The following is a 22033-nucleotide window of genomic DNA, read 5'->3' on the forward strand; positions in this document are numbered from 1 at the left end:
AGAAAATACTTTCCTAATAAACTCTGGTAAAATTTGATTAAAGGTCTGGAGAGAAGCCTCATTAGTTAAGAGCACTGGCTGCTCTTCCAGAGGACCCTGGTTTGGTCCAGGCACCCACATAGCATCTCATAACTACGTGTGATTCCAGTTGCAAGGGATTCAATGCCCCCTTCTGGCCTCTATGGGCACTGCATGCAAGTGGTACACAGACATAACTGCTGGCAAAACATCCATATAAATAAAATAAATAAAAATGTAAAAAAATTAAGATGAGATGTTCTCCATCCCTTTCCCTGCAATGTCCTTTGCTAGAGACAGACAGATAGCACAGTGAGAGAAGTGGAGAATTTATTTGGCTTGCTCTTGGTCTGAATTATGCGAAGAGGAGGAGTCTTGTTTTCCCTCTGATGTGGTATTGTCACACTCGGGGACATGGCAGTGTTTGTGCTGATAGCCTTCCAGGGATGGTTGCTTAGGCTTGGTCTTAAAAATAAAATGGTTACTCAGTGAAGGCTAGATGTAGTAGACTGGATGGGGCAGGGAGGGGTGTGGTCCAGGGAGCATGGGGAGGTTAAGACTCTGGATGCTGGTGGATGCAGAGCCCCCCAGGCCAGGCAGAAGTGTGGGACTTTATTCCTTGTGGGAAAGGAACCATGGAGACATTTTTTTTAAAGTGACCTGAAAGAAAAACAGTATTTTCTTTCCAAACCCATACACGTTCTTAAAATTTTTATCTGTTTTTTAAAAATCTCTTTTCAACTATTAGAAAGTCTATAAATTGATTATTTCTAAAAAAATATCATATGTCTCTTTTCTAGGCTTACCAAGAGGTTAAAGAGCGAGCCCCTGAAGTCTGACTTCACCATAGATTTAAAGCATGAGGTATGTCATGACTTGACCAAGTCTTAGCGATCATTACGTCACCCCTTTTGTTGGGGGCAGAGTTCAGTGATTGCACATGCACCCCAGCTGGAAAGGTCATGACTCTTGCCACTGTACCAAAGAGAAAATAGTCATGTATTTGGATGCAAAAGTTGTGTTTTAAATTTTATATTCTCTAACAGTTGTGGATTTTTTATTTTATTATAGCCTAATATACCTTTCCCTACACACACTCATGTTCTCCCCACTGAGGTAATTTCACAGCAGTAGGTGGAGAAGTGGGGGTGGGAGGAGGTTGACTCTCATGAGTCATATTCCATGCTTTTTTAGGTAAATAGATGGGTCCAGAGGTGAACGTTTAAATGTGTGCCAAAACATCATTGAATATATATATATTTTTCGAGACAGGGTTTCTCTGTGGCTTTGGAGCCTGTCCTGGAACTAGCTCTGTAGACCAGCCTGGTCTCCAACTCATGGAGATCCACCTGCCTCTGCCTCCCGAGTGCTGGGATTAAAGGCGTGCGCCACCACCGCCTGGCGACTATAACATACTTTAAACAATACATGTTTTTCTAATAGGTTGGGCAGGTGGCTTAGTTGGTACAGTGTTCATTGTATAAGCATGTGGGTTGAGTTCTGATCTCCAGCACACCAACACACATAAAGAGCCTGGCACAGTAGCCCAGCTGCCATCCCAGTGCCTGGAGGCAGAGACAGGCAGATTCCTGGAGCTCATCTCCAACAAGGCCACACCCCCTAATCCTTCCCAAGCAGTTCCACGCACTGGAGTGCAAGCACCCTAGCATACAGCCTGTGGGGCCCATTCTCATTCACTGAACCTCGGGTGTTTCCAGCAAGCCAGCTGCTGGCGGTTCCTCACCCCAGACGGCACTTCCTCGGACTCCTTCCTGTCGTCTGTGTGATTTTTTTTTTTTTGGCATGGTTCCTGGTTCACTGTTTATTGCTTATAAATGATCAGATCAATCAGTGTGGCATTATCATTTTTTAAAATAAATCTGCGGGGAAAATTCTGTTGAATATTAACATATTGGCATTGTTCAACCTAGTGGTCTTTTTAGAAGGTGTATCCTGCTGTCCTTGGGCATTTTGTACCTTTCTGTATTTGTAGTTTTTGTTGAGCTCTCTCCTCTCTGCCACTATCTTGTCTTGCGACAGATTGCCCTCTACATCTGGGACAAGGGCGGAGGACCTCCTCTCACTTCGGTGCCTGAGTTTTGTACAGCCGAGGCTGGCTCCCACTGTGCCACCACATTCCATTCCTTCCTACCACTCTGTGTAAGTAACAGCGGCAATACTTCCTTGCAGGTCAAAGGAGAATGCATATATTGTGTGTATAACATTTTACGTTGTGGACATAACATTTTCCTAGTAATTCACTTACTTCAAAATAAATCAGCGTTTGCTCCGGGGAAGGCTACAGCCATATGCCTGATAGGTAAGCACGGTTGCTGTTCCCCTGTATTTAGATGAGAGGTGCATGGAGAGTTAGAGTTCCTGGACCTGGTCCATCTGCTTACTGCTTGACAGCCAGTGCTGGGGAGATGGCAGCTGACAGGAGACAAGTGGGTTATTCAAGGGCTGGCGTACTGGAAGATGGGAAGTGTTGTCTCTCAAAGGGACCTGTCTTACAGAATGCAAATGTGTGAAGAGGCTTTTGTTGGTAGGAAAAGGAGGTGCAGTGGGAGATGGGCAGGGAGAGGAGGTGCAGTGGTGATGGGCAGGGAGAGGAGGTGCAGTGGGCGGTGGGCAGGGAGAGTATGTGTGCTGTGTAGTTGGTCTTTGTCAGGAGAGGCCTGCTACTCAAGGCACTAAGAGCATCACAGAGCAAATGGGTTGTTTGTTTAGAAAGGGTATTTGCCCGTTGGGACCTGCAAACATTACAAGTCTCCTCTATTGTCACACTGTGTGTGTGTGTGTGTGTGTGTGTGTGTGTGTGTGTGTATTTGTGTGCCTACCATGAACCTGAAGACTCTGAAACTTACTGTTAATTTCTTTTCTTGTCAGGGAAAATAGATTCAACACCCTCATACAGTGTGTGTTGTTCTCAGACCAGTTATGGAGAAGGCTGTGTGTACTATCTTAAAAGTTACACACATACACATACAGTTACACACAGACATGGACATGACGGATGTGGACACACACAGACACCCCCACACATGCAACACAGTGTATCAATAGAGGGGACTTGTAGTGTTTGCAGTTCCCAATGGGCAACTATTCTTTCTAGACATCAAACCTGTTTGCTCTGTGATGCTCTTGGTGCCTTGAGTAGTAGGACAGAACAAGGGGACATCACTGTGAACCAATCCCAACCGCAAAGTGCTGGCATCACCATGACTGTTCTACAGGCTGAAGACAGATAAGAGGGGGTGAAGCAAATGCATCAGGTGGGGGAACACGAATCAAATAATCCCACACCAACTCAGAATAGGGTATACTAAGGTTTTTCTTTATTAAAAGGAAAACTCACAGATCACAACGAGGAAATAGAGATGGGATCCAATATCCAGGTGTGGCGCGAATGAGGAAGAGGGGCGAGGGGACGGGATCGCGGCTTTTTTGGCAGCCAAAGCTGAACTCCACCTGGTCCTGCCTCTCAAAGGCCATTGGCTGAAGGAGGTTCTCCATCAAGGGAGTGTTTAGTTGCCGTGATAAACTGTGATCAAAAGAAAGTTGGGGAGGTAAGGTGGATTTGGCTCACACGTCCTGATCACAGTCACCATTGACGGTAGGGAGGGCACTCAAAGCGGGGACCTAGAGGTAGGAACCGAAGCAGAGAACATGATAAAGCTGCCCACTGGCCTGCTCCCCATGGCCTGCTCAGCCTGCTTTCTTATAGAACACAGGGCTACCTGCCCAGGGAGGACGCCGCCCACAGTGGACTGGTCCCTCCCCCATCAATCTTTAATCAAGAGGATGTCCCACAGGCCAGTCTGATGGAAGCAATTCCTCAGTTGAGAGCTCCCCTTCCCAAGTGACTCTAGTTTGTGTCACATGGATGAAAAGTTTAACCAATAAGTGGAGTCAGCATGCCTGTCCCCGGGAAGCAGCTGAGTCCTCAGCTGTCATGTGCACTGTCATCAGATTCCCCTGGGCCTGCTTCCCACCTGTGTGGTTTCCCTCCCGCCAGGGGATTGAAGCAGTTCTCTCCTTAGCAAGGACAGAGCATCTGTGGCCCAGACTTGAGTGAACAATAAAGAGGTCACCCATGACTTCAGTACGAAGTATGGCCAGACCCAGAGAAGCATGTATCTCCCACTTCTGCATGAAACCATCCTCTAGTCTTCTCCCTTTGTCAGAATCTCCACCCTCTGAGAAAACGAAAGGGGAGTAGCTAGCATTTATTAGTCATCTGCCATGTACTTAGTAGTTGTGGCGCCTGCACCACCTGGAACCGCTATCGGGCAAGGGCCTGGGGAGTGAAGAACACACAGAGACATGGGTCACTCTTAAAGCAAGAATGCCAATTTTATTGTGTTTCAGGACAGTTTATATAGTGCTCTCCTTGACTAAAGGCCATGCCCTAGTTCTTGGGATTTTTCACCTGCAAGCCCACCAAAAACCATTCCCTTGTTATCAGAAACTCATGAGGGTCTCGTGCTCAGAGCAGCTGCAAGCATAGGAAAACAAGCTGTTTACTCTGGCAGTCAAGAGGTCATAAAAAGTTCAGGGTCTGAGGGTCTGCAGTCCCCAACCAGTACTGACAGCAGCTTCTGATGCTTCTCAGCCTGCTTTATAAGTGGCCAGACAGAAGTTCAGAGAGTTTGAGGGATGTGTTAATATGACTTGTGGTCCACAACTATTAAGCTGGGGTATAGGACCAGGGCTGAGCTGGGGTACAGGATCAGGGTTGAGCTGGGGTACAGGACCAGGGCTGAGTTGGGGATACAGGATCAGTACTAGCTCAGGGTACAGGCCCAGGGCTAAGATGGGGTACAGGTTCAAAGCTGAGCTGGGGTACAGGCCCATGACTGAGCTGGGATGACTGACCAGGGCTGAGTTGGGATGTAGGTCCAGGGCCCAAGGTTGATCTGGAGTACAGCTACAGAGCTGACCTGGGGGTACAGTTTCAGGGATGAAATGGGGTACATGTCCATGGCTGAGCTGGGGTAGAGGTTTAGGGCTGAGCTGGGATATAGAGTCAGGGCTGAGCTGGGGTACAGGAGCAGGGTTGAGCTGGGGTACAGGACCAGGGTTGAGCTGGGAGTACAGTTTCAGGGCTGAGCTGAGGTGGAGGTTCAGGGCTGAGCTGGGATATAGAGTCAGGGCTGAACTGGTTTGCAAATGTAGGGTTGGACTGGGAGATTGGCTCAGGGATGGACTCCATGTAGGTCCAGGACCAAGCTGGGAAGCACTTTCTATGTTGGTTGACTACAGAGCCGTCACTGTTAGTTTCCATATATGTCCTCTTTCCTCCCTAAAACTATCAAAGATCAGATAGCTATGGCAAGGATTCATTTGTACTAAAATGTAAGATCTACTATGAGCATGAAGTCTAGGTAATACTGACCCGCAAATGTATATAATTTTTCTCTTTTCTTTCTTCCCCCCTTTCAGGGAACACCAGTGGAGAAGTCGGCAATTTTTGTTGCAGTGAAAACATGCAAGAAATTTCATGGCGATAGAAGTATGTTTTGAGCTATTCATTTCCCTTGAACTTTCAAGATCCAAAATATCTTTCTTTGAGACAGTGTAAGCCAGGTGCAAATTCAAGATGGGAGATTATGATAGTGGATACCGTAGGAAAAGTGGCTGTTTAATCAGGGTTCCTCGCTGGGCCACTCCAGTCCCTGAGAGATCACTTAGAAGAGGCAATTTTGTATTGATGCATGAGTGGAGTGGTTATAGCTCTTCTAAATACTGTTGAGATCAGTACCTTAAATTGAAAATGGGAAACTCAGCTGTGGCAGCCTTGGGGATGGCGTGTGGGTGATAGTCTGTTCTGTAAAGGGTCCCACTGTGTGCAGGCGCAGTGTCTGAACCATAGGAGACTACCAAAGGGGCTTCAGAGGTAATACAATCCAAACAAGTTTATTTCACTTGTACGCATTGGTACTTTTTAAATGAAGATCCACAGGCTTGCTCATTGGTTATTTATATTGGAAAATTGAAAAAAAAAACTTACCTAAGAAACAGTGGCCTGATGTATGGAAACTCTGGTGTACAGATAAACATTGTTTTGTCCATTTCTGCTGTTTCATTATAGAATTTTGCTAGTTCCAGTGACAATGTTAAAAGGAAAGAGCCATCCTAAATATAATTGGCCAATTCCTCTTATTTTGTTCCATTTGAATCAGCACTCTCTCATGCTGAGAAGCAAGCATTCTTTGGCATGATCTAATTTTAGCACATTTTATGAAGACTGCACAAGGTATCGTGTATATGTAGAAAGCTTCCTAACGCAGCCTCATGATCATGGGATTTGAGTTTTGGGAACTTCATACATATTTTTATGCAATAATGCAATCTATACAAGTTATATTTTAAGGGAGAAGACAGTTTTAAATGAAAAAATATACTAATCGGGGTTTATAGTGTGACCTATGGCATCATCACCAGTTAAAAACTAGGAAAAGGGGTCATGTTTTTAGACAGTAGGCATGTCCTTAGAATTGCCTGAATTTGTCATGCCAAATCCCAAATCTGTCAAATCTGACTGAGTAACACATTTATTATACAAGGAGGCCCATGGTACTGTTAAGAATCAATAAAGGAGTTGAAATAAGACTTTTACTTATCATAAATTTCACCTAAATTTAATATCTGAAAGGGTTCGGTGAGGCAGTTTTGAAAAATATCTGATGGGCTGGAGTGGTTAAGAGCACTGGCTGCTCTTCCAGAGGACCAGGTTCAGTTTTCAATACCTGCATAGCAATTCACTACCATCTGTAATTCTAGTTCCAGGGAATCTGGCTCCCTCTTCTGGCCTCAGTGAGCACTGCACACACATGATGCACAGACATGCTTGTACACATACACTAAAAATAAATCTTTCAAAAAATTGAAGAAAAGGTGATAGATAAAATGCGCTAGATTTAAAAAAAATTTTTTTTTGCTGGAAAATATTTAATTGATCTTGAAGGTGCCCTCAGAATAGTGATTATTTTTGCAATATTGATGTTAAGAATAATGTGGCTAGTAAGAGATGGCACTGTAATTTTTGCTTTAAAGCATATTTTTCAGATGATAATGAAACAAAAATTAAAGGTCTCACCTGTTATTTTTTTCATAATCTACAGATTATGAATGTTTGTTCATTTTGAGTTATAATTTGAATAATTTAGTTTTCTTATTTCTTTAAGATTGAGATCATTTTTTCAGATGTCTATGAAATTCTTTTCTACTTGGATTTGGAGTTTAAACATTTTTTAAAATTATAAAATCTTAAGATTTTTTTTCTGGATCTGTGGTGCCTGAGACACAAGTTCTAAGTGTGAAGCTTTCGCACGTGGGTTCTGTAGTGCGCTATCTTTAAACTCCGTGCCGTGGTTTGTGAAGACAGTTTTGTGGGGGTGTTGGTTCCCCCTTTTGCTGGGTGGAAACAAGGGCTGCCTGGCCACTGGGCTCTGCCCAGTCTCCTGTAAATGTCTAGTCCAGACTGGAGAGGTGACTTAAAAGCAAGTCCTGCTCTCCCAGAGGACCTGCACATCCGGTCCCCAGCACCCACGTCGGTCAGCTCACAGTCGCCCAAAACCCCCAGCTCCCCGGGATTTGATACCTTTGGCACTCATGTACATCGACCCACATTCAGGTACACACACACACACACACAATTTAAAAATAATAAAACTAACTTTGTTAAAAAGTCTCATCTACCACCAGTTGGCTCACAGACTGACCCGTTATCTTGTCAGAGTCGACAATGCTCTAATGACTATGGCTTCCTCTCTCTCTCTCTCTCTCTCTCTCTCTCTCTCTCTCTCTCTCTCTCTCTCTCTCCCTCCCTCTCTCTCTCCCTCTCCCCCTCTCCCCTCCCCCCCCCCTCTCTCCCCCCCCCCCCCCTCCCCCTCTCTCTCTCTCTCTCTCTCTCTCTCTCTCTCTCTCTCTCTGTACGTGTGTTACAGCCACACCCTAATGTGATCTTTTGTTGGCAGTTCTTACGCTGTGGCGATAGCTGTGCTACCCTTGAGTTTGTAGAGACAGGCAATCCATATTGCACAGCCTCTTGTTGCCAGAAAGGTGGGGAGTCTGCTCCAGTAACCACATGCTACCAGGGCAGTCAGGGCCCCTCTTGGGGTTCTTGTCTCATTAATAAAAGAATTTAAGGACAGACTTAAGCAGCTTACAGCTTAAACTTTAGCGTTTCAAAAGAAAAATTCCAAAGCAGGCAAGCTGTAAGTCTTCTTGGCAACTGCTTGGATGTGGGAGAGAGTGATGAGGCCATGGCAGTTGAGCTGAGTGGGCATGGAGGTCAGCCACGCGATGGACAAGGAGCCATGCCAGGGAGGGTGCTTTAGAAGTGTGAGAAACGCAGAGTCCCAGCGAATGCACACTTGGGGTCCCGCCAGCATCTGGAGAAAGGAGAGAAGTAGGAAGAGGAGAAGTCGCCCTTCTCTGAAGGTGGGCAGACCCAGCAGAAGCTCTGGGAGAGGGGGATGGGTGGGTGGGTGGGGAGACAGGGGGGCTGTAATGGCTGTCCAGGGGCAGGAATTCTGGAAAGGAAGAGTGTTTTGTCATATTAAAGGGATAATGATTCCCACCTCTTTAGCATGATTGCAGGTGAACCTGTCTTCCTGAGGGGAAGTGAAGGAGACAGTGGCATGTCTCCATCCAGGGGTTGAGTCTATGATTTATTTACTTTGTGCCCAGTGCCTGTGGAAGTCAGAAGAGGGCATCAGGTTCCCTGGAACTGGAGTTAGGAGGGTTGTGAGCCACCGTGTGGGTGCTAGGAATCAAACACAGTCAACAGCAACAAGTCCTGTGAACTGCTGAGCCGTCCCTCCAGCCCCGGGTATTCCCTCCAGCCCTGGGTATTCCCTCCAGCCCTGGGTATTCTCTCCAGCCCTGGGTATTCCCTCCAGCCCTGGGTATTCTCTCCAGCCCTGGGTATTCCCTCCAGCCCAGGTATTCCCTCCAGCCCAGGTATTCCCTCCAGCCCTGGTATTCCCTCTAGCTCAGGTATTCCCTCCAGCCCAGGTATTCCCTCCAGCCCTGGGTATTCCCTCCAGCACAGGTATTCCCTCCAGCCCCAGGTATACTCCATTCTTTTGGCTCAGAGGTAGCAGCTTTCTCAGGGAGCCTACAAGGCTACTCTCCTACCATTGAGAACAGGAGGCCTGGGCTTTTTGCTCTAGCCTGACCATACTCTTTGGATATATTACAAACCTCACTGTGATATTCATGTTGATGCCTGGCCATGCTCAAGGGCAGTCAGGGGTTGGACAGAAACTGTGCAAGCAGGCTTTTCCTTTGTAGTGACAAAGAGGAAGAATAGCCAGAAATTGGAGCCCCTAGGTGACCTATAGCACACATTGGGGCCTCGCCAAAGTGTATTACTGTCCAAGTGTGACACACAGCTGTGGACTAGTGTTCCTCTTTCCCTCCTCTCTGGGGTAGAAGTCCTTGAAGAAGCAAAGGCCAAAGATGACAGTGAAAAGGAGAAAAAAAAAAACTCGATAAGAAAGTATAGTTTTGAAAAACGGAGACTGGGCCATGCTGCAGGCCCACCTGCTTCTTGATCTCCCATCACCTCCGTGGAAGAAGATGAGGGACAGAATGGCAAGGGTTAATGTGCATGGAATTTATATTTTTACATCAGTCTGATGAACTGATAACAAGACCAAGTTCAAATATCTAATGATTTCACTTGTATCCCTAACTGTTGCAAAAGAGCAAAAGCTATTGAATTCACATGGATTCTGACAGGAATAGAATAGAAAATTCTCAGAACATAGCAAAAAGTATTTTTTTTTTGGCTCCAAGGAGTTGACACCATTTGAAGTGTGTGAGTAGGGAAAAGACCCCTGAGTCTTAATAGGAATCTCGATGATTTCCTCTTGTGTTAAGGGATCTTCACTGTGAGGTGTGAGCTGTCAGAAGCCCTTAAGTGTTTTCTCTTTGCCGTTAGTTCTTCTTGTCTCGAGTTCCTGGAGTAGGCAGTTTTTGTTCATCACATTAGATAGGGTGTGGCCGTAGTCTCCTGTGGGCTCTCTCTGATTACAAAGGTTAAGTGCCATTTCCTTAGCCATTAATCCTTTTTATAGCTTTCCCTAGATCTTAAAAACAAACACTATTGCTTTCAGACTTAAAAAAAAAAATTACCCCACTATCACCACCAAAACATCTGCTATCTTTCCTGCTGTGGTCTTGTCCAGGGGAGGCAAATGGGGGTGGCTTTATTAGACAGTGTTGTGGGTGCCCCCTCTCATGAAAGAGGCTGGAGGCACAGCGACAAAACCCACTTCCTTACAAGGTGAGACTCGCATTAAAATGCCCCCAGATGGAAGGCCATGCCAATCAGACAAGGTGATTGTGACTTGGCTGAGGGGAGTCACGTGTTGTCTGACTCTGCATGGCTATGAATGGCTGAGATGTTCCAGGTGTTGTTTTTGATCTGCTGGGAGGGATGGTTTTCCAGCATTGGGCCATTCAAGTCTTCAAACATGAGGAACTGGCACACCTGTGTGTCCCTAACCCCTTCCGGGGAAGCAAAACACCGCTAGGACTAACCGTTGGCGGGCACTGACTTGCACCTGGAGAAGAAAAGGTACGTTTGCTGGTTGATAATCGTGAATTTCTCAGAATCGGAGCAGCCCTTCACTCTTGGCTGTGTGGCACATTCACATCTGATGGCTTGAATGCTTACAAAATGTTCCAATGTCACTTGTCACATGAGGCAATTTTGCAAGTTAATTCATAGGGGTAAAATGGGTTATTCTGATGTCCCTTACAGTGAGATATGTCTTCCACTGCCTCTAGGAAGATTTATACTATCTGTACTACTGGGATTTCTTCTTTTTTTGAATAATAACTTTTGAATACTAAATCTTTGCCTTGTTCCAATTTAAAATAACTCCATGGCAAGCTTCCCTGATTCACTCTGATTTTATTCCGGATGTGCAGTGTTACCCCATAGGCTCGTGTGTTTGAACGTGTGGCCTAGCTGAGCAGCGTGAGCTCCAGGCTCAGTGAGAGACCCTGCCTCAGAAAACATAAGGCAGAATAGTGACAGATGAGGGCACCCCAAGCCCTCCTCTCGCCTATGGACTGACAGATGCAAACAAGCATGCAGATAAACTTCATATACATGCGTGTACATACATACACACAAAATCCATTTCACTTTTATTTGATTTTATGTGTGTTAGTGCTTTGCCTGCACTGATGGATGTGGACCTGGTGCCCAAGGAGGCAAAAAGAGGGCATCAGATCTCCTGTAACTAGAGCTACAGACAGCTATGAGCCACCATATAGGTGCCGAGACCTGAACCCTGGTCCTCTATAAGAGCAGCCAGTACTCTTAACCGCTGAGCCTCTCTCCAGCCTCCAGAAATATCTTGAGAATCCATTTATGGATGAGGTAAATGAAATAGCCTTTTGGGAGAAGAGAAGTGATTCACAATCCACCTGAGCAAGGCAGTGTATCCGTGTTTTACTGCACGGAGGTGAAATGGATGTGTGCTTGAGGAGCCATCATCAGTACTGCACGCAGAGTGTCCCGTGGTCATCAGCAGACGACACTGACGTTCCCTGGGGTGCAGAGTAGACACCAAGTCTAGGAACACTAAGGAAGCCTGGCTGCTTCTCCATAAGGTCCTGCCGCCCTTTGAACTTTCCTTTCTCTCTGTGTCATGCCTGTGACGGTACCCTCTCTTGTGTTTCCAGTCCCCATTGTAAAGAAGACATGGGCAGCACAGGCAAGCCTTCTCGAGTACTACAGTGACCACGCCGAAAGTGCCATTCCTACAGTGGATCTGGGAGTCCCCAATACGGACAGAGGTGAGTCCTGGCTTTACTGTCCGCTTGGAGTGCAATCCCTAAGCTGTGTAAATTCTGCAAGTCAGGATAAGCAGACATCTGAGGGCTGGGGCTTCTTATGTTAGTTTTTTTTCTCTCTGTTTCCGCGGAACTTCAAGTGCAGACAGAAGCACCGCCTTTCTGGTAGGATGTGCTCACCCTAGCACTGAGCATTTGGCAGCCACGATGCAGTGGAGCAGTAGAGTTTTCCCAGCCCCACGGTTCATCGTGGCGAGAATGGGAGGTGGAGGTGCCAAGTTAATCTGCCATCTTCTCGCACAAAGCTTGTGTCCTCCCAAGTTACGGTCTAGTTCGTACTTTGAATCTCAGAGCGCCTGGCACATTCCGTAGTGCTCAGACGTACAGTGAGCAGTGTTATAGTATTAATATTTTGATTAGAAAGGGGTCGCGGCTCTACCGGGTTTTCTTTCTAGATGGGAGCATTCACTAATGAAAAACATTTTAGACAGAGTCTCATGTAGCCCAGGGTGGCCTTTAAAGCCACTGTGATGGTCTTGAATTAACGATCATCCTGTATCCACCTCCCAAGTGCTAGGATTATAGGCATTGCCTTACTTAGCGCTTCCGTTGCTGTGATAAAACACCATGGCCAAAAGCACCTTAGGGAGGAAAGGGCTTAATTCAGCTTACATGAGAATTAGGGAAGGCTAATTTCTGGAAACGTTCCAAGTTATTATTGTGCGTATCAGGCTCTTCTATCACTTTAAAGCTAAAAATAAATAAATAAAACATATGCTACGCATTTAAAGCAAATAATACATTACAGTTTCCTTCTTCCTTTTCTAGGTCACTGTGGAAAAACTTTTGCCATTTTGGAAAGGTTTTTGAATCGCAGCCATGACAAAATAGCATGGTTAGTGATTGTGGACGATGACACACTGATCAGGTAGGAGCCCTTCTCATCCTGGGGCGGGCTCACGGCTGTGGTAGGCGTGTCTGCGTCTGGTGATGCTAGTGAAGATACAGGCCACTGCCGCGCTGACTGCCTTCTGGCCATGCTCGGCCATTGCTGTGGGAGGAGACACCAGCTGGAGCCTACACACCGCTATGTTAAAGGGTGGAGCTGAGAGGCTCAGGGGACCAAGGCTGTTAGAGTTTTCAGGACCTGGATCTAGAAAAGAGACAGATGTCCAAAAAGACAATGCTGGGCATCTGCAGAGGGCCCTCCTCAGTGTTCAGTAGAGTAGGGTGTCTGTGTGAGGAAACTTCTAGATGCTGGGACAGAACCTGCCAGACTGTCAGAGGGAATGATGGTGGGCATTCAGAGGGGACTGGGCATGGTCTTCGTTCCCACTGGGCAGACTAAGGTACCATAGCCCAGTGACACTGTCCCAGAGTTGATAGTGTTAGCATCTGTTATTATATTGTTACTAAATAACCATCACGGCTATTTCATATAGACATTTTATCAGGGATTTTAAAAAGCCCTTTGGGCAAGGTTAACAGCAAGTTAAACATTTCAGAAGAAAAATACAGGAATTAAACAGTATGGTAATAATTACTGGCCAAAGAAAAACACAAGGCAGAGGGGGGTAAAGTGCTATAAATGACGTTATTGCACCAATTCATAATTAGTTAGCTTAGATACATTGTTTCAGTGTTTTGATTCCAACTTATTATAATTAAAGCTATTTAATTATAATTAATAAAAATTATATATACTTTTAAAAAAGATTTATTGCCTGTATCTATGTATGTGTACCACATGTGTGTAGTGCCCATGGAGTCCAGAAGAGGGCGTCAGATCCCTTGGACCTGTAGTTAGAGATGTTTGTGAATCACTCCGTGGGTGCTGGGACTCAAACCCTAGTCCGCTGCAGGAGCAGCCAGTGCGTTAAACTCTGTGCCATCCATCGCTCTAGCCCCTACTGTGTATTTCCACACAGTCACAGTGAAGTCTTGATTTCATTTCTCTTGGTTAAGCATGGAGGAGCAGAATGGCTGATCTCTGTCAATGTTAAATTTCCTGAAGTCGAGGACTTTTTCTGCCCTTAGGAAATAAACAGTGGGTTGGTTGGGGAAGGTCTAATGTATGCACTTTCAGGAACGTGAAAAAAAAAAAAAAGCCCCTATTATGTGTTGGTTTTTTTCTATTCTCGGAGGAGAGCCCGTGAATGAGACACTAGAGCAAATGGGATAATTGGGAAATCTGGGGAAAGGCTGTTTGAAGCTTTCATCCCGGGAGTTTTTGTAACTTTTGTATAATTATAAAGTGCAATACCATAATCGGCCAGAACGGAGCATTCCCTGGCATCGAGAGGTTGGTGTTCTGCCGGTGAAGCTCGCCTGCACTGCCAAGCTGTGCTCACCCGGCACGGGCAGTACTTGCTAGAGAGCCCGGGCGTGCTGTTTGCCTACCCGTCTAGGACTCAGCAGTGCCTGAAATGGGAACAGATTGTTAAGTGCAATGCTTTCCCTGGGCCAAATCCCCATAGATGGAGCTGAAATCTCTCTGCTTCATCCACGTCCTTACTCTTTAGTGAACATGAAGAGGTGATAATTATCAGACTTCATGTGAGGTCTCCAAGCCCTGCAGCAGTATGTTGAAGATGTTCCATGGTATAAGAAAAGAAAGCCCAGAGAAATCTTAAATTACTTTAGCCTTAAAATACTGAATGTCGTAGGTGGAATTGATAATTTCACAGTATGTGGGAAGAAGAGAAAAACAATTCTCTCTCCCTTTTTAAATTTTTACTATTTAAAATTTTTTTATGTCTATGAGCGCTTTGCCCCCATGTCTGTATGTATGTGTATCACATGCATGCAGTGCCTGCCAAGGTCAGAAGAGGGCGCTGAATCCTCTGGACCTGGGGTTACTGGTTGGGAGTCATCATTTGGTTGCTGGGAACCAAGCCTAGGTCTCTGCAAGAGCAGCCAGTGCTTAGCTGCTGAACCACCTCTCCAGCCCTCTGTCTGTTTAAGCTCAAGAAATACCCCTGTGCTGCCCTAGGAAGTTTGGGGATTTTGGTCGTTTACAAACTGAACCCTTAGGAAATCCCAAGCATGAATCCTCCGTCAGCAAATACAGTCAGCCTCCACGCACAGATTAACTTCTCAGCCGGCTTCTTCATGGCAGATTCCGAATGAGGTGCTTAGGATGTGTAACGCTCGTGCCGGGAAACAGAATGTGGAAGGATAGTGCTTTATACTCACTCAGAAACTGCCAAGATCAGCAAAGCCCTCGGCCCCCAGATATTCTAAACCTGCCTGTCGACCTGTAAGCCCCTGGAACACACACTCGTGTGGAGGGCTTGTGGCTGCTTTTATCAGTAAAGTCGCATTCCCCGCTCTTGGTTTCACCATATGATTTATTTAATTGTTTGTTTGTTTATATTTTTTGGTGTCTAGAGGGTGATGAACCAGTCACTCTTGTATGTTTGACCTCCTCCTTGTCACCTCCATTCCCCCCAGCGAGGGACCCTGCGTGTCTGGGACACCGGCTGCCCCTGTACTCTCGTCCCAGTGTTAGGATGCCCCCCAGAGCGTGTGCCACCCACCCAGGAGCCCTCGAGCTCATGGGTCAGGGCCTCGGAGGCAACTTGAAGCTTAGCCCTTTCACATTTTAACCCAAGTTACAGGCTACTGGGAAAGTTGTTCTAAGTATCACTGGTCAGTGTTAGAAGGGACGGTTAAGACTTGATGGTGGGTGATCGGGAAATCTCTAAAGTAGAGGAGGCCTCTGGAAGGCGTTCCTAAATGTTATTATTGGTTTCCTTTTCTCTTCCTCGCCCTCTCCCCTCATCTATCTTTGTCTGTCTGTCCGTCCCTCCTTCCCTACTTCCTTTCTTCCCCTCCCTCCCTCCCTCCCTCCCTCCCTCCCTCCCTCCCTCCCTTCCTCCCTCCCTTCCTTTCTTCTCTAGCCAACCTAGAACTGTTGTGTAGACTAGGCTGGCCTCAAACTCTCAAGAGATCTGCCTATTTCCTGCTCACAACTGTTGAGATTAAAAACATGGCCCACCCATCCAGCTCAAAATGGTCTAATGCTTAAAAGCAGGCCGTTGTTCTATCGACCTGTATGCTGGCTCTTAAAAATGACTTTTCTATCTTTTTTGATTTTTTTGTTTTTGTTTTTCGAGACAGGGTTTCTCTGTGGTTTTGACTTTTCTATCTTCTTTTCCCATGGTCTGGTTTATTCACCTCGCTGCAGCCGTGCTTGTAGTTTGTGGGCATCCACACTGGCCTCTGTCAGCTGCCATCCTTGGCACTTTGCAAGGACAGCTGGGCCCCAAAAGTATTTAAAGGATACACAAGTACACCTTAACTATTCCCTGGGAAGCCTTGTTGAGGGAAGGCAGCACAGTCTGAGGATTTGTGGGGAAACCCGTGTAACCTTGCTCTCTTCCCACTTGCTGGCCTCAGCCTGATGGGAAACCCCAAGCCTGCTTGCCCAGAAGCTCTTTTTTTTTTGCCCATCAGAAGTTAAAACAACCTTGTCCATTTGAGAAGAGAAGAGGTTTGAGTGACGCTCATATGGGAAGAGCCTGGGAGAGATTTACAGCCATCTGACCACCTGCGGGCAGTCATTCCTCTGCCACCCCACTGCCCCAAGAGAGGCTCCTGTCCCTGGCAGGGCTGAGTTCAAGTTGGATGGAGGGTACCTCTGATGTCTGGCCTTCTCTTCTAATGGGCAGTGTTCTTATTGAGGGGGGGGATTTAAAATCCATTTATTCTACACTTGAATTTCACCTCAAAATGATTTATTCTGAAGCCACGTTAGAGTTAAAGAAAACCTCTCTTTGCATTTCAGCATCCCCAGGCTCCGACATTTGCTTAGCTGCTACAACTCCAGTGATCCCGTGTTTCTGGGTGAGCGCTATGGCTATGGCCTGGGCACAGGCGGCTACAGCTACGTCACAGGAGGAGGCGGGTGAGTGATGCAGCCGTCTCTTGTCTCCCTGTATCTCTGCTAATCCCAGAAGGGTAGGGTCCAGGAACCCCTGCAGGTGCCCAAGGCCTTTAGATAAAATGTGACATTGGTGTATGACTGTGCCCACACCCGTGCCAACTTTAAATCTGTTCCCGATCACTTCTAATACATACCACAACATAAATGCTGCGGAATTCCCTCTTTTGAGGAGAGGATCTGATTGGGTGGCTTCAGCGAGCCTAGAAGGCCTCCTTCCTCTGCCTCCAGGGGGATGAGAGACTTGCAAGCCTGTGCCACTCTGCCTAGCTGGAAATAGGTTTTATGGTGTGTTCTTTACGGGATGATGAAAAGACTAAAACTCAGTGAATGGTTTTTTCATCCATGGTGGGGAGAGCCCATGGATGCGGAGCCCATGGGTGCAGAAAGGACCGTTGTAGATGTTAGATTTTTTTTCCACGCAGGCAGGAATGGTCTGCAGTGCTGAGCCTGTTCTGACACGTGGGCCCTTCCAATGGTGGTTGCTCCTATAACAGAAATGTAAACATTATATTTGAGAAATGCGAGCAGAACGCACAGTGAAGAGCAGCTTATCCTTTGAAGGAGGAATGTGTAATTCAGGTCAGCGTACTTGGTAGCAATCTCCCTGGAATAAATGCTCGATTCTAGACAGCCAACTAGTTTAGACTGTCTTTTTAGATGGACAAAAAAAATGCTTAGAGACTTTAATTCCAGAAAAAGTCATTAAAATTTTAAATTATCTAGTGCCTAATAAATCATATTTGATGAAAGAAGAATATAGAGCCTTAGACTTAGGCAATTAAATAGTATTTGTGTAGGATTCATAGGTTTTAAATAATAGCTAAAAAATCAATCATTTTAAATGAGGCACCTGCCTGCACTCTATGGGGAAAGATTTTAATTTGATTTTTTTATGGGTAAATCAATCAAGCAGTTAATCTTTTCTGCTATTACTGCACTCTTTACTATTCGGTGTTAAGGGGGGGCATTAGCTGGTTATCAGCCGCAGGCATTTATGTTTACTGTGTGCCAAGCAGAATTATATAAAGTGTTGGACCAGGGTCTTTCCTTCTATGCTGTAGTGCCCGGGTTTGGAATGCTTCTGTATTAGACCATTTTACCTGCCGCTGTAACCAAAGACTTGAGCCTGGGTAACTTTTAACAAGAAGAAAGTTCTCTAGTTCACAGAGTTAGAAGTCCAAAGTGTGGCCCTGACTTCTGCTCAGCCTTGGTGGCAGCCCTCTGGTGACATCACACAGAGGATGGCTTCACGACTGGAGCCCACGCATGAGAAACTGTGCTGAGATAGGAAGCAAGAGAGGTCGAAGGGACGACTTCTTCCTCCTGATAACCAGGGAGGCAGCGGAGAGGAAGCTTCCTGCTCCATACTGACTTGATTTCCCCACGGCCTATGACCAGAGTGTAAAGCCCACCACTTACCAAGGTTCTTGAGGCCCCTCGTGGCTTGGCATGTGTCCTTTGGACCTTCTAGCCCGATCCGTCTGTGTTCTCATCCTAGTGGATCCATGTTGAACTTGTTTCCTTTCCTCTCTGAACACGGTCCCCTGAAGCACTGTTTCCCCACCCGCAGTTTTCTACATCACCAGTTCTCCTCACAGACTTCGGTTGCTGTCATTTGCCACTCCCCTTCGCCAGCCAGCGGTGCAGCCTGCCTAGTCCCCATAGTCACGGCTGGGCGCCTTTCTGGTGCGTTTGCGCGGTCCATTCTGCAATCCATTACCATCTAATTGCCTCGTTACTCTCCCATTTCCCATTTAGGTTACGAATTATTCCTAGAGAGCACCTGTGTCCTCCTTCTCATTACGGCCCCACTTCGTAGCTAAGGGACTCATTGCTTTTCAAGGTACAGAGAGCAAGTAAATAAAGAAATGCATAAGTGCTGGCATTTAATTTCCCCATCGCTGACGTGACTCATGCAAGGTTTTTTTTTTTTTTAAAGTTCCTTCATTGAGATGCAGAAGTAATCTTTGTGAGACAATCCCTTCAGTCAGTCTTTGATAAAATATACAAACAATATTGTGTACTCTGTCCAGAGCCGCTTAGGATTTTCTAACGATTTGGCTGAAGAGTGAATGAGGTCAGGGGCTGGAGAGATGTGTGAAAGAGCACTGGCTGCTCTGCAGAGGACCCGGTTCAGCTCCCAGCACCCACATGATGGTTGATCTGTTACTTCAGTTCTGGCCTCTTCTGGCCTCACTGGGCCACATAGATACATGCAGGCGAATACTCAAACATACACATAGAATAAAAATAAAAATAAAAATAACTACTGAGGCATATTCCCAGCACCCACAGTTTTTAATATTTAAAAGTTGGCAGGTAGAACCCTCAAGTCTTCTTTCCTACCAAGCTGGGGTTGGCCACTTTCCCTGTGGGCCGTCAACTTTATTCAGAAAGAACTTGTGAAGAGTACTACTAACTAACTTTTGCTAAAGCCTGTGTGTACGTGGTGTATGTACTGTGTAAAGTTGCTTAGTGTGTGTTGTCTAAAGTATAAAATTGTAGCTGATGGGAACTTAGATTTTATCTTCTCATGGAGTTGGTCTTCCAGAAGCCGACTGCAATGAAAGGCCTTATTTATTCCCATTCTACTAGAGCTGGCAAAAGAAAACGAGGAAGTATTTGGTGGATGCTTTTCCCTCCCACAAACCCCTCCTCCAGGGTTGGGAGGCGGGGTGGGGGTGGTGGGGGTGGTGGAGGGGGGGCAGTTGTAGCTAGCTGACTGTGCTGGAGTCTCATGGGGACCAGAAAGCATGTGGACATGGGTCAAATCTTTAAGGAAGATCTTTGCAGTTGGCAAACTTGCGGTTTGTGTGTGTACAGTTGACAGGAACTTTACCTCCCCGCTTTTGTTTCATACAATTGTGTTTCCTTATAGATCAGCTATAAAGGGCTTCTGTTTCCATTGTTGTTGAGTCTCATCTGGCATTTTAGCAAGACCAGGAGCACTGTCCATCCCCGGCGTTTGCACGGTCATCCCTGGTGTTTGCACTGTCGTCTTCCCTGGTGTTTGCACTGTCGTCTTCCCTGGTGTTTGCACGGTCATCCCTGGTGTTTGCACTGTCGTCTTCCCTGGTGTTTGCACGGTCATCCCTGGTGTTTGCACTGTCGTCTTCCCTGGTGTTTGCACTGCTGTCCCCCGTGCTTGTACTGTTGTTCCTGGTGTTTGCACCGCCGTCCCCGGCGTTTGCACTGTCATCCCTGGCGTTTGCACCATCGTCCCTGGCATTTGCACCACCGTCCCTGGTGTTTGCACCTCCATCCCCTGTGTTTGCATCATCGTCCCCAGTGTTTGCACTGTTGTCCATGATATTTTCACTGTCGTCTCCTGGTGTTTGCACCGCCATCCCCGGTGTTTGCACCACCATCCCCAGTGTTTGCATTGTCGTCCCTGGTGTTTACACTGTTGTACATGTGATGTTTGCACTGTTGTCCCCTGGTGTTTGCACTGCCATCCACGGCCTTTGCACCATCATCCTGGGCGTTTGCACCGTCGTTCCCCAAGTTTCTCTCTGGTGTGTAACTGCATCCAGCAGACCCCAGTGTGGTGGGGAATTACCATTTTAAATCAGCATCTTCAGACTCCTCCTCCAGTGCTGGGTCCTGCTGGGTGGACTCGGGAAGATCTTTGCAAAGGAAGCTTTCTGGGTTGTTTTATACACTGAGCTTGTTTGATGCCTACTGTGTGCATGCTCTGGGTTGTGGGAAGATGTGTGTGGATTTTAGTTCATCTGTGTCCCCTCTGAGGCTGTGTGATCTAAGGAGGACTTTTATTGCTCTGGGACCAGAAAGGAAGCCAGAGACCTGTTTCTCAGCCATTGAGAACTGCTGCAGCCAGGGGTGGGTGCTTTCACTTCGCCCATGGCTGCTGCGGGATCTCCATGCTCAGATACTCATTTAAGGATCACCTAGGGAATGGCTTCCTAGACACTAAGAATGTGGCTGCCCCTGCTGCACAGGCCAACAGGTGGTGGGGGCAGCAGCTAACTGTCTTTCCTCAGTCTTAGGCCCCCTTCTGTCAGATGAACCAGGGGCCCAGCTGTCAAGGGAAGCCCAAGAGGGTTGTATGAAAGGAGTTGGCTGCCTGGGATGCTGAGGGAAGCATAGAAAGGCCAGAACGGGGCTGGAGCTTCCCCCAGGAAGTAAGGCCTTGCATCCCAGGCCAGATGGTGTCACTGATCAAGACGGGTCACGGTCTGCCCACCCTTGCATTACTTTTCTGTTGCTGAGACAAACACCATGACCAAAAGCGACTTGGGGAGCAAAGGGTTGATTTCATCTTATGGCTTGTAGTCCATCACGAAGGGAAGTCAAGGCAAGGGCAGGGGCAGAGACCATGAAGGAGAGCTGACTTGTTCCCCATGGCTTTCTGGGACCGTCTGCTCAGAGCTGTCACTGTCCACAGGGCTGAACCCTCCCATAGCGATTATTAATCAAGAAAATGCCCACAGACTCGCCTGCAGGCCAGTGGGATAGAGACATTTTCTCAAGTGAGGTTCCTTTTCTAGATGATTCTAGTATGTGTCAAGGTGACAAAAAATGAAGACAGTAATGTTGGAAAAATAACGTCACACAATGTTTGCTTATAGGAGATAAGCGTACAATTGTCTGTTAGGTAGGTAAACATCTCCTAAGGTGATTTCACTTTCGTATAAGTGTAAAACCATCGTTTCCAGTGTAGTCAATGGAAGTGTGCCCATGTCAATAACCTGCACAGTTCTCAGGAGCGCAGCCCCTAAGCAGAAGCCCTCCGTTCAGGTGAACTGCTCCAGCGCTCCACTCCTCACTCCCTTTCCTGTCTGCTCCCACCAGCATGGTCTTCAGCAGGGAAGCCATCCAGAGACTTCTGGCCAGCAGCTGCCGATGCTACAGCAACGACGCCCCCGATGACATGGTCCTGGGCATGTGCTTCAGTGGGTTGGGGGTTCCTGTGACACACAGTCCCCTCTTCCACCAGGTGAGGAAGCGCTTCTCTGCCGTCTCACTTCCAGTCTGTTTCTTTCTCCTCTCCGGCTTTGGAAATGATCTTAAAGGGAATAGGGTAGGTTCCATGCGGGATGTTCTTTTCATATTTTACGCATGCACGTGTGTTTTGCCTGTGCATATGTATATATGTGTATCCTGAACCCACAGAGTTCAGCAGAGGGCAACCTAGTCTGTGAACCTGGAGCTAGGGATGGTTGGGAGCTGCCACGTGGGTGCTGGGAACTGCACTTGGGTCCTCTGAAAGAACAGCTGGTACTC

General features: G+C 46.8%; 1 protein-coding gene across 1 annotated transcript in view; it reads left to right on the forward strand.

The window, feature by feature from the left end:
• The window catches only part of B3glct (beta 3-glucosyltransferase), a 90748-nt gene that overhangs the window by 63686 nt on the left and 5029 nt on the right, over positions 1-22033 (forward strand). The window contains 7 exon segments of the mRNA XM_050161961.1: positions 819-882; positions 2059-2178; positions 5464-5533; positions 11731-11844; positions 12670-12769; positions 16631-16750; positions 21602-21746. Of these exon segments, the coding sequence (XP_050017918.1) occupies positions 819-882; positions 2059-2178; positions 5464-5533; positions 11731-11844; positions 12670-12769; positions 16631-16750; positions 21602-21746 (733 nt within the window).

The sequence above is a fragment of the Alexandromys fortis genome, unplaced genomic scaffold, assembly GCF_014885135.2.
Source record: "Alexandromys fortis isolate MF-2015 unplaced genomic scaffold, M_Fortis_MF-2015_v1.1 scaffold_118, whole genome shotgun sequence".
Classification (NCBI taxonomy): Eukaryota; Metazoa; Chordata; class Mammalia; order Rodentia; family Cricetidae; genus Alexandromys; species Alexandromys fortis.